A 16714-nucleotide genomic window follows, 5' to 3' on the forward strand; every position below is an offset into this window, starting at 1 on the left:
GTAATGCAAGTCTCAATTTAATTTGGTCTTAAACAGCCAACAAAAAATATAATCAAAAGATATATTTAAAAATGGGTTATAAATTAAATATCAAAAGGGGCTCCAATCTTTAACCTTTTCTGGCAGCTTCCAAATACCCCGTATTTAACTGTATTAAACTGTACTGCTGTTATGGGCAGTTAAAAATAAATTACAATAATATCTGTAAAAAATCCAAACTGGGGACACTTGCTCCCTATCTTCTCTCCTGTTAGGACTCCTTATACTGTGGTTTTTGGGATTTTTGTTTTTTGGTTTTTTGCTTGTCACTCCGTGTCTATTTAAACTTTTAAGATTTCAAGATTTCTTCAATTCAGATTGTGAGTCTTCACTACCAGAGAACTCCTTGTCCTGGCTGAGACCCCTGGCACCAGCTGCTACGTGGATCCAACCCATCATCCTGATGACTACATTGGTCCCCATCACAACACCCCCATTCAGCAGGAAGCAGTTTAAGAGAATCATTGCCTCTAACAACCAAAAGATGAGAATGACAGGTTCTGCCCGAGTGAAGCTCTGCCAGGCTCAGCATGGTGCCTGCCCAACATGGTGCTAGACAGCACCTCCATTCAGTACTGGCTTCCACATTCTTCTGGCAAACCCAAAAATTGTGCTTCCTGCTTTTCAAGCATGTGCTAACATTCTCCTAATCAGCTGTCAAAGCATCACTTTGCCCACTCTTCAAACTCTGCCCACCCCACTCCCCGTCACACTGAATAAAAGCTCGTGGTTTCTTTGTCTGCCCCGAGGGGTGTCTTGTCTCTCCTGCAGCCCTCCCGTGCCTCAGTAAAGGCCTTTTTCTTTTTTCCTTTCTTTGCTCTTGCTTTGCTACTGTGCTGAGGAAAAACCTATCAGCCCACAACACATCCTCTCCCAGGCAGCTCGATGCAAGAGCCCTCACCTCCTGTTCGGTTCTCCTCCTTTTGTCCCCAACCTTTGCCTCATGGTCCTGGCTGAAAATCACTACAAATGTGGGGCAGACACCCGTCTTTAGAACAGCATGCACAGATTGATGGTCATACCTGCCTTGCTTGTTGGCATCTTCATGCACTTCTCGTCTCTGTCTTTGAGGCCTACTGTGAAAATAAAAATAAAAAGACATTCTAGAGCCAGCAGGATACTCAGACCATCAAAGCACCTCTTGCATCTCCAGATTTATCTCAGACCTAACCAGAATAAGATACAGAAACAATGAAACTTTAGCACATTAATTTACCATTTCAGGGAGAATTTCCCAACTACCCACAGGGACAGGGACCAGAAGAATAATTATTTAGAAAAGCTTGTTTGATGAGGTCTGGCTTAATATTCCCCTCACTCATGGACCCAGGCCTGAAAGTGGTAGCACTCCTACAAAGGTTTAGATCTTAAAGGCTGCACATTGTAACTTAGTAAAATGTTTTCCTCTTGATTTTTCTGGCCCACTGGTTATGGCTTCATGCTGTTCCATGAAGCAGGAAGAAGATAAAGCAGTCAGAATATTTATTCCTCACTCTCTCCCCTCTTTAATGCTAGCAATAATAAGCTTCGAGGCTAGCAGTGCCTGTGTTATTCTGCCCAGGGTATCCACAGCGTCCTGCTCTTCCCAGGGTCAGCATCAGCACCTCCGTTTCGTTCTCTGCCCACATCTCTGTGCATAGTCCACTATCAGTAATTAAACCTTTTGAGTGTGACGCTGTTTTCTACTGGGACTCCACTGAGACACAAGGACAAATTAGGGCAGATGTACAGGGATTATGTTATCTGTAGCAAGTAGAGCAGTGGCAGGTGTAAGCTCTACATGGCTGAGTCAGGAGGTGGGAAATCTAAGACGGGAGTGGGGGGAAAGCCACTGGGAGCAGAGTCCTCTTCACTCAGTGGATTCTCAATACTTTTTAAGTGAAGCAAGGGAGGAATCCTCTTCCTAACATAGGCACCTGAAAAGAGAGTTGGGGACACTGTACAAGGAGTCAGATCGAAAACAAACTCATCCCAGCCCCCCACTCCCACCTTTTTTCCATCCCAGGAATTGAGCCCAGGGCCTCATGTATTCAGGCAAGGGTCTATCACTGAGCTACATCCCCCATCCACTGTATCTTGAGAGAGGGTCTTGCTAAGTTGTCAGGGTTGATGTTAAGCCTGTGGTCATCCCACCCAAGTCTTCTGAGTATTGGCCCTCATCTGCCCTTAGCTTCCAGCTGGACTGCCGTAGAACTGCATACTGATAAAACAGTGTGTCCCACTCTGAGCTGCCATTGCTGTTGCCTTTGTGAAGTTTAGATTCTAGCCTAGAGAAGACTGAGACAGAGGATCCCTAAAGTCTTTCTCATTGGTGTTAAGTAAATGGTATAAAAGGGAAATGAGAAAGGATGGACTGGCTTCCGTTCTTTGGAGGAGCCCCAGTCTTCGCCTTCAGCTTAGGCATCGTCTCCTGGCTTCTAGTGCAGACACTTGGCCTCCCACTTTGGATCCTTCAGCCTTCACCATAGACTCTTCAGCCTTCCAGGCAGACCTTCTGATACTTGCAAAGAACACTACAGTGAGCTCCAGTTCTTGGACTGAATCATTCAGTGTGCAGAAACCTTGTCTCTGCTCACTTCTTCATCCAGCTCTGTGGGTGACCATTTTAAGCCAATCTTATAATCTCTTATACATTTGTATACCTTGTGATAATCTATTTATCTAGTAAAACCCTGACTGATACAGGCATAAAAGAGAAGTAAAGAATTAAAAATTAACCCCTGCTGTTCCATAAAGATCTTCAGAGAGAAAGCACAGTGTAACTTGCATTTAAACTCAAATTTCAAGATTACAGAATATTTTTATGTCATTGGCATCTTTTTATTAGCCATGGGTAGGATTATTTTCGGGAGGGCTTGATTATTAATGTCAAAATTAAGTACAGTATAACACGAAACATATAATAGGAACAGCTAACACTGCTGGAATACTTATTATCTGCTAGGTTTTATTCTAACTCGTGTGACATGCATTGAATTACTCCTCACAACACCCTGTGGAGCAGGCCTTATTACTACCCCAATTTATACAGGAGGAAACGAAAACATAGAGGGTTTAAGTAGCTTATAAAAGCAATGGAGCCGGAGTCAGACCCAAGGGCTCTGTCTCCAGGGCTTAGAAGCACAGGTTGGAAGTCTTGTGGGAAGACTTGCCTCCCCCTGGCAGGAATTTGGGTTAGTACAGATGGTTTGAGTTTGTCTTTCCCTTGTATAGAAGCCAGTAGGACCTTGCAAAAAATTGGTGCTGATAAGTATTTACAGAATGATGCCTTGGGAAGCTGTGAAGAAAGGATAGACATGTCCCAAGTTAAGATGATGTAGGGTGACATTTGAGACAGCTTTTGGCACCAATCAAAAGATGTGAGCTTTTTTGAACATTCATTTTGGTTTTAGACAGAATGAAAGGTTCTCACCTGTGGGTCTTCTTGGCATCTGCTTCTTGTATGTTCCTCGTAAGTTTGTACATGAAAGATGTTTTTCTACCTACCTTCCTTCCCAGATTCTGCTCCACTCTAGTTCAGTTTCTTGCAGTTGCCAATTAAATCTCTACACTTTGCTTCTGGTGTGCTGTTTGAAATGTCCTACTCACCGTTTGTCACACCCCTGCTTACCCAGACAGCTTCATTTACCCCAGATCATGTGTCACCTCCTCTCGGAAGCATTCCTAGCTTTTCTGCTTCCCACTGAATTCTTTGCGTGTGTGCTTTCATTAGGCTGTGTGCCATCCTGCATGGCAGTGTCTTTCTGGCTAGCTCTCTTCCTGGAGTAAGCTCTGTAGAGGAGGAATTCTGTCTTGTACTTCTCTTGAGCCCTTTAACAATGTATAGCTAAGAGGTGTAAGTGCCTGTCTGGCATGCACAAGGTCCTGAGTTCAATCCCCAGTACCAAAAAAACAAAAACAAAAACAAACAAAAAAAAAACCAGTGTCTGGAGCTGATCACAGAATTTGGAAGCAGAAGCACAAACCCAGCACTGTATTCCTGAGAGCTGAGAGAACCATCAAAAATGAGTGCTGTGGCCCTTCCAGGGGGAGAACCAGAGCAGCTCCTGAGATCCACACCGCGTTGGAACTTAGATGCTGTGAAACCAAACAACCAGCCTGCCTCCCTGCTAAGCAATAGTGAGCCTACTGACGCATGGCCTAAAGTCAAATATCCCACTTACCCTACACCCGCCCCCCTCTGCCGCCCATTAGCAAATGGGAACCAGAAATCTGAGCATCTCCTGGGAGGTTGACCATAGCAAATAAGGGGGACTTCCTTCTACCATTTCTTTGAAAGCAAATATTTTTATTACTGTTTTGCTCTTTTCTGATTAATGGTACTACTCTATTCAATATTCTGTTTTGATGAGTTCTATAGTGTTCTATATTTAATCTCAATTTGATATACGTGATTGAAAGAACAACTATTATAAAGATAACAAAATATACTGTGATACCTATTACTGTTATCCCAGTAACCTGCTGTGAAGTTCTGTATCAGTTTCACTGTACGATCTTAGTTGGCTTTATTCTGTCTTGTTCTGTTGTATACTTCCAAAATAAAATTTTTTAAAAAATGAGTGCTATGAAAACATCTGGGACAAAGCTCCAGGTTGATTCCTGGCCAGGTTCTAAGAACTTAGACTATAAAAAGTCAGGAGCGTTACTGTATTGGATTGTGTTGGAGACATCAGATCAGTGTGTGTTCAGGCAGAGCAAGACACTGTAACCTGTTCACATTACTAGGAGAGGCCTCCGGGTTAGCAGGGCAGGGAAGTATTGCCACAGGGCCTGCATAATATAAAACTGTCCCCCAACAAGGAAAACCCCTAATAACAAAGACCCGTCCAAACTTTTCTCATCTGTGCCCAGCACAGGATGGCATAAGTAAGGCCCAGAGTCTTGTGTGCTTACTGAGTTTACAGTAGTCACAGTACAGGCTTGGTGGTATATGCTTATAATCCCAGCACTCAGGAGGCTGAGACAGGAGGATCATGATGAGTTTGAGATCAGCCTGGGTTACAAAGTGAATTCAAGGCTAGCCTGAACTGCATGGTGAGACCCTGTCTCAAAAAGACCAAAAAATTAAAAATAAAAAATAGAAAGTCAAAGTATGCATACATTGGTTCACACAGCTGGTAACAACCCTGAAGTGACAGACAATTGACTCTGTAGTACAGAAGCAGCCTCAAGGATATCAAATGACTTACGCAAGGTCACAGAGTAGGTACATCGTAGTGCCAAGTCCCAAAGCCAGTCCTTCCTACCACTGTCTTTCAGGCTTGCTGATAAATCTTGGGGTTTGGCTGTAACTGTGCCCAGGCTGTACACCAAAGGCTCACAACCTGGGCACCATCTAACTCTGGGTGCACATGAATTCTAAACTCTGATGATAACCACTTAAGAAGTTAGGGAGCGAGCACTGGAAGCGGAGGCCCTTTTATATGGATGTCCAGAGACTCTTCCCCGAGAGGCTGACAAGCAGGACAAAGGCCATGAGATGGAACAGTCAAAGATCAAACAGTTGAATATGTCTGGGGAGGTTTCCGTATCTCAGTCCTGTTCCATTGATCCACCTCTTTTCCCAGCATGTTGCTGGTTTTGTCACATTTGTTTTGTAGTGTAGCTTGAAGTCAGGTGCTGCTAAACCTCCTGCTTTGCTCTTATTGCACAAAATTGCTTTTGCTCTTCTGGGTCTCTTCTGGCTCCCTATGAATTTTAGGGTTATTTTGTGCTTTCTCTCTGGACGACACTGGAATACTTTTTTTTACATTTAGAGCTCTGAATTTTTTCTACTTATTCACACTGACAGAATTTTCCGATTGTATTTTTACCACTTGTTATAGAAAGGACTATTTCTTTTATTTTAGATATCATCTGTCTCCACCCCAACATCGCTTCCTTTATGAGCAGTCTTTGTTTAGTGATTAAATTCTGCTGTGTGTGCTTATGTGAATTTGAACATTTTGAAACCCTTGTTAAATTTCTTTTGAGCTCCCCACAGCTGATTAAAAGTATCATCTGCCAAAGGGGGAAAAAGAGAATGTGTTTGTCAAGAAGCGAGGCCCAGGCTGCTGTCACTGTCAAGGTACTGATTGAAATTCCCTGCCTGGCTCCGCGGCTCACCTGCGTTATTGGGGAACGGAACCGTGAGCACAGCTCCACAGCAGGGTGAGAGCAGCCGCTCATGGTGCTCAGGAGGAGTCATTGTCACTGCGAGGGCTCCAGCTGCTTACATACAGTTACACTTAGTTGGTGTAGCTTACAGTATGGGAAGGGGCACAGGTTTAGCATTCGTCGGTGAGACTCGCACAGAGGCCACACACTAGGGACTAACCTCAGACTGGCTGCTCCGTCTTTGTGCACTTCTATTTCCTATAAAATGGGACAGTAACACTAACTTCACAGGATTGTAATAAGGATTAAGCAAGAAAACATTAATTTAAACCATATGAAACAGGTGTTCAAGTTTTTCACTCACTAAAACATTTTCTCATGGTTAAATTTGAGTATTGTATCTGTCAATATAAATATGTTTTCATTTTATGATGGAGAGTGTTAAGGAAGTAGAAAAGTGAGGGGTGGTAAATCCAGGCATGTAGCACAGGCTTTTTGTAGCTTTTGGGGCTTTGTCCTTCTCATCTCTAAAACAAGGTAGTTTTAAGGTCCTTGAAGATCTGACATTCTGCAAAAGTTATCTGATGAACATCAGTCTCCCTGTACTGCACTGGCAGCACCTTGTGGGCAGGAGCAGATCTACGTTGCTCACCATTGTCTCCCAAGCCTTAGGCACGGTACTGGAGCACAGTATCTTCTGTACATACTTGTTGAATGAATGAGTGAATGGATGAATTAATGAAATACAAATGAGCAACATTTCTTGATCATTTACCATGTACTGGACATTGTGGGAGATGAAGATGAATGGTGCAGTGTGAACCTTACAGGACTCATAGTCTGAAAACAGTGACAGGTGAGATGAAAACGACAGTGCTAATGATTAGTCCTCCTGGGGAGGAGTGGCTGAGGACAGGGAAGCTCAGAGGCAAGTCACCTAGCTGCCTTGAGGGGTAAGCTGAGGAAGGTTTCACAGAAAAGGTCTAAGACCTTACTTTTATTGCATTCAATGTGATCGCTTCATCCACCTCTGACCATGAGGTCTCCCTTGTGAAATGCTTAAATGGCAGTTTGTTGTGCATCATTAAATAATCTGTAAACTTTAAACATGTAGACAATATTATATTAAATACTGTAAGCTTACAAAACTATATGCATAGAACATTCCTAAACTAGTTAGTATTCAATATATGTTTAAAAAGAAGACCAGAAGAAAATACAAAAGATGTTAACAGGGTTAATTATAGATTTGGGGATTATGGGTGACTTGTTATGTTTTGTTTTATCTTTTCTCATGTTAAAAAAGTTTAGCTGGGCAAGGTGGTACATGCCTACAATCTCAGCACTTGAGAGGCTGAGGCAAGAGTATTGCCATTTGTTTGAGGCCAGGCTGTAACACATAGTGCATTTAAAGCCAGCTTGAACTATATAGTAAGACCCTGACTCAGAAAAAACTTTAAACAATGATCACATTATAATAAATAAAGAAAAGGTGGAGAGAGGGGAGAGAGCAGGAGGACATAAAAAGAACTGAGACGTGTTAGGTATAAAAACCAACTCCTTACAATGAATGTGATCATCATGGCTACCAACATGTGCTAAGCAAAAATAAAAATAAAACAACCAAGTTTTGAAAGTAATTTTTAAGAAGAAAGTCTATTTCACTCTCCAAGGTTAGGAATAAGTTGAGGATCCCTATTCTTACTATTTCTATTTGAGTCCTTGCCAGAGCAATTAGATAAAGGAAAGAAATAAAAGGTAAGAGATTGGAAAGGAAGAAGTGACACTATTGCTATTTGCTGATAACATGATCTTGTATATAAAAAGCTCTAAGTTCCAACCAAAAACTGTTAAAGCTAATAATACAGTAAAGTTGCAGGACATAAATCAACATAGATAAAATCAATTTCCATGCAGTGGCAATGAAATTTTTATAATCCAGTTTACAGTAGCTACATAAATTAAAGTACTTAAGAGTAAATTTAACCAAAATAGTGAAAATCTGTACATAAAAATTACAAAAAACTGACAAAAGAAATTAAAGGCACATAAGTAGAAAGATATACCATTTTCATGAATTAGAATAATTAATATTGGAAGACTTGAAAAAGATGGTGGATAGATAACAGCAAGCTACAGAGGCTCCCTGAGATAGTCAACTTAGATTCCAAAAATAATACAGCCTGGGGAGTCCCAAACAGAGGGAGACCCTCCTGACCCAGGAACAAACTAAGCTGAGAGAAACCAATTAAGCATACAGTCCCGGTGCTCCTATTGGAACAACTACAGTATCGGTGCTGCTGCGTGAACTTGCTGCTTGAACCCATGCAGCAGAAACTTACCAAGCTACCCAAAAGCCCACCAGTTTCAACTCACTGGAGATGCATTTGCACTAAGGATGTGAATTGGTGAACTGAACTGAGAGCAGAGCCGAGCTGGCGGGGAACCTGCACTGACCTGCAGTGAGTGGTGGGAATAAAAACCCTTCCATAGACAAAGATGCTCCTACAGAGGACACTCTGGGACCGAGCAGACTGGCCAGTACAAGGAGCTGCAGTGACTTCAGTCAGCTGCTCCCATCTCAAACAGGATTGGTGGGGAGCACTTGACCTGGGTCACGCTCTGGATTGAGGCCCAATAGGCTAGCCCAAACCAAGTCCCTACACCTGGCAGCGCACCCTAATGCAGTGAAGCCTTCAGCAGGTTGACTGACCTGGAGGGGCGGGCCCAGCATAGGCTGCCCCAGTCTATACCTCTGTAGTACACTTGTGTGGACAGGAGCACCTAGTCAGTGCGCTTCAGACAAACTGTAACCAACAAAGAAAGAATCTGGGCCTCCTTTATACATCCGTATGGAAGAAAGAAAAAATATGAGAAGAGGAAGCAACAAGAAAGGGTCCCCAGTCCCTAATCCTGAGAACACTGATCCAGGAAAGGTAAATGCAAAGGAGACTGAGGACAGAAAATATGCAATATCAGACACAGCACCCGTGGACATAAAGAGATACCTTTGGGACCTAATAGACGAGTTCAAAAGTGAAGTATTTAACCAAGTAAAGCAAGATATAAATAGAACAATTAAAGATATGCTAGCACGGGGCTGGGGATTTAGCTCAGTGGCATAAGCACCTGCCTTGCAAGCAGGCAGTCCTGAGTTCAATTCCCGGTAGCGATAAAAAAAAAAAAAAAAAAAAGAAAGAAAGAAAGGAAAAAGAAATGCTAAGCATATCTCAAGAAAAAAACAGATGGAAGAAGGGAAGAACACCAAAAAAGGGGAGAATTGTTTGATAAAGAAAATAGAGAAAACATAGAATACATGAAGCAGGTTCAAAGAGATTATCAGGAAATTAAAAACTCCATTGAAAGGTGGCAAAACTGCTTGAAAGAAACTAAGGATAGATTATCCGAACTAGAGGACAGGTTTGCAATGTGGGATCATGAAAGGAAAAATTTCTTAAAAATAACAAGGAAAGAAGCACTAATAATAAAAAGGCTAGAAGATGACAGAGGATCTATAATTTGAGAATAAAGAATGTGAATGAAGAAGCAGGGGTACAAACAAAGGAACTGCAAAGGCTATTCACAGAAATAATTAAGGAAAACTTCCCAAACATAGGAAAGAAAAAGATATTCAGATATATCAGGCATACAGAACTCCAGCCACCTACAACCAAAACAGAACTACACTCAGAAATATAATAATCAAGATCCCAGAAATCCAATATAAGAACAGAATATTAAAAGCTGTCAGAGACAAGGAACAGATTACCTGCAAGGGAAAGCCCATCAGAATTACAGCAGACTTCTCAGCACAAACCATCAAATTGAGAAGAGAGTGGAACAAAGTATTCCAAGTCTTGAAAGAAAATAACCACCATCCAAGATTGATGTACCCTGAAAAATGTCCCTGGAAATTAATGGAGAAACAAGATGCTTCCAAGATAAAGAGGAACTGGGGGAATTCGCAACCACCAATCCAACTCTACAGAGAATACTGCAGGACATTCTAAAGAAGAGAAAAGCACCAGGATTTCAGGAACTGTGGCAGAGAGGCCCCAATGAATGGAGCAAAAAGCAAAATGAAAAAGACACATGAACAACTAATGACAGAAAAAGAGCACAACAGAAATGAGGCTGAGAAGGTTGGATATAATTTCTCATATAGATGGCCTAGATACACTAAATTAAGGAAAAAAAGAGAAAATCGCAGGCAGAGTGGATCAAGAAGTAGGATCCACTGAGATGCTCTTTATAGGAAATATAATTAACCTGAAGAAGGATATATGGACCAAAATCAAATATGAGAAAACAGAACTCTATATGAACCGGAGAGTAATAGGGGTAACTGAACCAGTATTTATGGATAGGTTGGAAAGACAGTCTTTAATAAGTTAAAAAAAAATACAACTAGAGATCAAGTCCAGGAGTGAAAAAGTTCAGAAACACTTAGGTAAATAGCAGGTTGCCCCCTGCAATATAAAACTGAGGGTGTTGGGGAGACCCAAAAATACTCAGTACACCCTGGGGAATGAAAGGGGAGGAATAGTCTTTGAAAAGACAGCAGAAGGTATTGCTAATAGTGTATCAGGAATTAAAACCCATATTACTCGCACCACTCTGCTTAGATAGAACTTATTACGTCCCAGTTTGTATACAAGCACTAGATCTGAGGGCACAGACAGCTATCCCAAAATTATCAGGATATAGCACAGTAATCATCTTTAATTTCCTATTAACTTAATCTGGATCCCTGTATAACTTACACTGTTATATCATGACTGATCTTATTTAAATCTAATTTGTTTGATTGCTGCATGCTATTGGAAGATTTTATTCAAAACTGTTAGGTTGATAGAATCAAGTCAGAGAGTATAGATAATTATACTGAAAATGACAATGATTCACTTTGATACCCATTCTGATTTGATTACTACCTGTTTTTGTAGTTCTACACTGTCTAAAAAGTTGTATTTCTATTAATACTGTTATGTACTGATATATTCAATTATACTTTAGCTGATGATATAGCCAATTCTATTGATGATAACAAGAGACAACACAGTAATCATGACAGAACTCTTTGTACAGCAGTTTTATATGTCTTTGTAGTTTTATGTGTCTATTGGAATATGTTTTGTTCTGTCCTGCTTTGTTCTGTTTCTCCCTCTAATATAGAAAGGGTAGAAATACATGTTAAGACTCATGCTTGCATAAAACCTAAAAACAGTTTACAAGAACTGATCTTATGACGCATGATGAACAAATGCTTTGAAGGAAAAAAAGGCACTACAGTACCTAGTGCTGATCCTGGAGTGTCATGATGTGAAATCCAGCAATACTATGAATCTTTGTTCAGAGCAATTTTAGTCTGCTTTCGTTTATTTAATCTCAACATAAATGAAGATATGTATAAATGCATACATGTTTAAGTGTATAGGCTTGATAGTCATATTACAAAGTTTTCATTAGCTAGTTGAACAGAACTTTTTGCAGTCTCCCTGTTTGAATTCCCATTTATATGTTCCACTTTTGTATCTTGAACAATTATTTGTAAGAAGACAATATGTAAACATCAACAAGTGATTTATTACTGTTTATTTTTTTCTTTGAAAGTATGTACTATTTCTACCCATTTTCTGTTTTGTTTTGTCTTTCTTTAAATAAAAAAGAATAATTCATATTTTTAAAATATCCTTTGTACTCATCTCTCTCTATATATTCAATGCAATCTCCATCAAAATTCCAATGACATTTTTCACAGAAATAGAAAAAACTAAAATGTGTACAAAGTCACAAAATATCTCAAATAGCTAAAATAAAATGTTAAAAAGAACAAAGTTGGAGGCATCTCACTACTTGATTTCAAACTATCTTGCAAAGCTATAATTAAAACAGCATGTTACAGGCATAAAAATCAACAATGAATATGAATAGAGCCTAAAAATGAATGTAGGAATTTACAGTCAACAAAGTTGCCAACAATACATAATGAAACAATGACAACCTCTTTTTGGTTGGTTGGTTGGTTGGTTTGAGAGAGAGTCCTGTATGTAGAGCAGGTTAGTCTTGAGAGCTTGCTTATGTAGTCCAGGCTGGCGTTAAACTCACGGCAATCCTCCCGCCTCACTCTCCAAAATACATGTGTGCACCACCACACTTAGCTTGACAACCTCTTTTAAAAAAGAAGTTGAGAAAACTGAATATCCTCATGCAAAACAATGATTGGACTTTTATCTCATACCATATATAAGAATCAATTCAGGCCAGGCATATTGACACATGCCTCTAATCCCAGAACCTGGGAAGCTGAGGCAGGAGGATCACCATGAATTCAAGGCCAGTCTAAACTATATAACAACACCTGTCTCAAAAGAAAAAAAAAATCAATTAAAAATGGAACAGAAATTCAAATGTAAGACCCAAGACTGTAAAACTGCTAGGAGCTGGGTATAGTTGTACATGGCTGTAATATCAGCATTTGGGAAGCTGAGGCGAGAGGTCATCATGAGTTCTAGGCCGGCCTGGGCTACACAGTGAATTCAAGGCCAGCCTAAACTACATAGTGAGACCTTGTCTCAAAAAAAAAAAAAAAAAAAAAAAAAAACCAGGGAAATCTAAATGGCAGTGATTTGCAATAGTATTTTTAGATTTGACCCTAAAAGCTCAGGCAACAGAAGCAAAGTATACAAATGGGATTACACCAAATTAAAAAGGTTTTACACAGCAAAGGAAACAACTGACAGAATGCAACTATCCAAAATATACAAGGAACTCAATAACAAGAAAAACAACATGCCCAGATATTTTCCTTTTTTCTTTCTTTTCCCTAGATTTTTTAAAAGGGCACATTAGAGACTGACAGGGTGACATACTGCTGTAATCCTAGCTACTTAAGAGGCTGCGGCAGGCAGACTGCAAGTTTGAGCTTTGTCTGGGCAACTGAGAAAAACGCTATCTTGAAATTTAAAAGGCTGAAAATGTAGTTGAACTATGGAGCACTTGATGTGCAAGGCCCTGAGTTAAATCCTCAGTAGCAGGGATCGGGAGACTGGGTCAGCAGAGAGCACCTATGGTTTTAGCTTTCTGGAGGATGAAGTGGAAGGATTGCTTGTGTTCAGGAGCTGGAGACCCGCCTGGCCACATGGTGACATCCCATAGCCCCAAATTATTTTAGAAGGTCAAAGAAACTCAATTTAAAAAAAAAGACATACAAATACCAACTGATACATTAAAAAAATGCTCAATATCGGTAATCATTAGAGAAATGTAACTTTATGATTGAAGCAAGAGGGAGTATTTTGCTTTTTTTTTTTTTTTCTTTTTGGCACTAGGGATCAAACTCATGACTTTGTGTTTGCCAAGCAGTCACTTACACCACTGAGCTAAACCCCCAGCCCTTGAGAAATGTAATTTTAAGCCACAGTGAGATATTTCTTCATACATGTCAGAATGGCTGTCATCAAAAAGACAGATGTCAGTTGCTAGAGCAGATGCATAGAAAAGGGAATCCTTCTATGCTACTGGTGAGAATGTTCATTAGTACAGCTATCATATGAAACTGTAGAAGTTCTTTGAGAAATGAAAATTTGTTTAGATGTTCGTATGACCTAGCAATGTTACTTGCAAGTATATATCCAAAGATTTTGAATTCAGTGTTTGCATTCCCACACTCACTGCAGCTCTATTCACAATGGCCAGTTTAAGGGCTCTCCTTAAATGTCTGTCCATCATGGGCTGAATGGATAAGGAAGGCATAATATATATGTACAATGGGATGGTATCCGTCCTTTGAAAGATGGGGACTCCAACACTTATAGTATGAATGAACCTGGAAGACATTATCCTAAGTTCAATAAATCAGGCACAGAGATACAAATACCTAAGACTCTTGGGCTCCTTCCTAGGCCAGAACCCTAACCCCACTTCAGTTGCCTAACTGTTGTTAAATGCTTAAAAGAAATCTCCACCGGGTATCTGACCAAGTGCTTAAATTTAATGTCCGAATAGACCTATCCACCACACTTTTCCTGTGAAATCTAAAACAACTGAACTCATAGAAACAGAGAAGATGCTGTCAAAGGGGACAAAATTTCAGCTAGATAAAAGGAATATGGTTTTTGAGATGTACTGCACAGTGTAGTGACTATAGTTAATGACTCAAATTTCAAAACTGCTAAAAGACATTTCAAATCTCACCACAAGAAAATAGTATTTGTGTTGGTGGATATGTTTTTTTGTTTCATTTTTCTGTACTCCAGGATTAAACTCAGGGCCTTCAAACTGAGCTACATCCTCAGCCCTTTGTTTCTTTTTTATTTTGAGATAGGGTCTTGCTAAGTTGCTAAAATGCCCAGGCTGGTCTTGAACTTGAGATTCTTTTGTTTTATCCGCCCAGAGTGCTGGGATTATGAACTTGCATGGATATGTTAATTAGCTTGATTTAATCATTACACATTGTATGCCATATATCACATCTCTTTGTACCCCATCTGTACAAACAACTATAATTTGTCAATTTACAATAAAATTTTAAAAATAAAGAATTTAATAGTAAAGAATTTTTAATTAAAAGTAATTTTTAAGCCAAAAGCCATTTTTATTCTCTGGGATTTTCTAATCATTGGCATTTGCTAATAGGTCAGCACTCTAACTCTGGCTTAGAAGAGAGGCTGAGAAGTTTTTTATGACAACAAATAGAGTTCATTCCCAGTGCCTTTAGCATATTTGATTCAAACAATCTCTACAGCTGCACCACTCCACAAACCATGCTGTTTTCCTAACCACCTGCTAACTGGTTGGACACTGTTCTTTTTCAGTGCCCCAGACCTCTCTGTGACCACTGGAGAGTTCAGGTCCTAGTTTTGTGATATCGTAAGAACAGGTTGAAGTAAGTGTTAGGCATTTCAGCTCCCTGTTAGGAGCCCATCTCCCAAACTCCAGGGAAGAATACATCAAGTAGCAAGATATACAGCCCTCCTGCTGCCTCAAACTGCCCAAAACCTGGATCTCTTTTCACATTAATTGATATTTCTGACCCTTCATATTTAAAGCCAGATATAAAGAAAACTAAAGTTGGATTTGGAGTTAAGACGAATGCTCAAAAATCAGATCCCCGCACCATTTCCTCATCAGCAAAGATGCATTAGAGACAGCCATTAGGTCGTCTCCATTGCCCTATTTTACTGGCCAGTGCCATCCAAGCAGCTCACATAACACCAGTGCTGCCGTCAGAGCTGCCCAGGTGAGGCTTTGTGTGCAGGGCAGGTGGGGAGTGGCTCCTATCTAAGCCCCATCTGCACAGGCTGGGACGGACCGGGCGGCACGTACAGCACTGGCAGCGCCAACCCTACCCCCTCCCAATTTACAGGTAGGGGACAATCTAACAATCATTATAACCATACAACTTTAAAAAAACCCTGCTCTTTTAAGATTAAAAGAAACACATGTGTATCACACAAACAATTAAAAATAATAGAATCATTCTCACAGATTGAAAGGTTCCCATTAGTGATTTGAGAACAAACAGATTCTTTCTAACACAGAGATTTGTTCTAACCATAGGATGCAGATATCAAAAATTTGCCCCTGGTTTTTAAGAAAAATGTATATAATCCTTTTTTTCTCGAATCTCTCTTTCGTTCAGGACAGATAATAAAGAATTTAAGGATATACAATGGTAATAACTAATAGTAGCATCATTATAAAAGAAAACGTAATTCAAACTCTCTAAAGAAGGGAAACAGGAGAACAAATGGAAAAGGAAGATAAAGGAATCCACACAAAGCACATAAGCTGGGAATGATGCTTGGTTTCCAGAACAGCGCTGAAAGCTAGCTTTGCACACCCTCTTTCTTAAGTCCTCTGTCCCCCAACATCCACTCACCTGCCTTTCTTAGACATCTCGTGTACGTCTCTTCCTGGCCAATGCACTCTGCTTTCAGTGGCCAAAACCCATCCCCACCACAAAATAAAGATGCCAAATTTCATATTGTGGACAGCCAACATGGGTTTCCAAATCCAAACAGCTCTCTCCAGAAACTGCGAAAAGAAAAGGGATGTTCTTTTTCTTTTTTAAGACATTATTGGTCTGTTCATTAGTAAGAGGATGTTTACTCATGCAAAAAATCAACCAGCAGTATGTAATCTGGTGAGCAGGAGAAAGCAATTTCCACTAAACCTATAAATCCTCCTACGTCAGATGTCAGGGATTTTCTGAACAGAGGTTGAATTTCTGTGTCCCTGAAGAACAATTATCTTGGCTGGTCTAAATTGGTTAATCATCAAATTCTGATCAATGTTGGTAAAGTTCTGTATTTTTTGGCCTATTGAATAGAAGGAAATAAAAATGGATCAAAGTAATTTCCAGAATTTAAAGGGCCCAAGGCGCTGAACTACTTGGCATGTCATGTTAATGAGCTCCTCCCCAGTTCTATTTTAAGCTGTCAGCCCTTACTATTTGCTGAGCTGAGGGCTAGATTTGAACAGCTCCCTGCCCCCTCATTGCATTGTGGCTGAATCCCTAGACTTTCAAGGATCGATCGGTACCTGGACAGACCTTCTATATAGACAGAACAAG

General features: G+C 40.2%; 1 protein-coding gene across 1 annotated transcript in view; it reads right to left on the reverse strand.

The window, feature by feature from the left end:
- Nucleotides 1-16342, reverse strand: part of Gabrr1 (gamma-aminobutyric acid type A receptor subunit rho1) — a 40342-nt gene extending 24000 nt beyond the window's left edge. The window contains exons 1-2 of the mRNA XM_003467437.3: nucleotides 16022-16342; nucleotides 1062-1115 (exon numbers count right to left, since the gene is read on the reverse strand). Of these exons, the coding sequence (XP_003467485.2) occupies nucleotides 1062-1115; nucleotides 16022-16143 (176 nt within the window). The 5' untranslated portion in view covers nucleotides 16144-16342. The remainder of the gene's footprint in view (nucleotides 1-1061; nucleotides 1116-16021) is intronic.
- Between the last annotated feature and the right edge of the window lie 372 nt (nucleotides 16343-16714).

Source organism: Cavia porcellus, unplaced genomic scaffold (genome assembly GCF_034190915.1).
Source record: "Cavia porcellus strain 051 isolate PalLab524CR breed Dunkin Hartley unplaced genomic scaffold, mCavPor4.1 scaffold_22, whole genome shotgun sequence".
Lineage (NCBI taxonomy): Eukaryota > Metazoa > Chordata > Mammalia > Rodentia > Caviidae > Cavia > Cavia porcellus.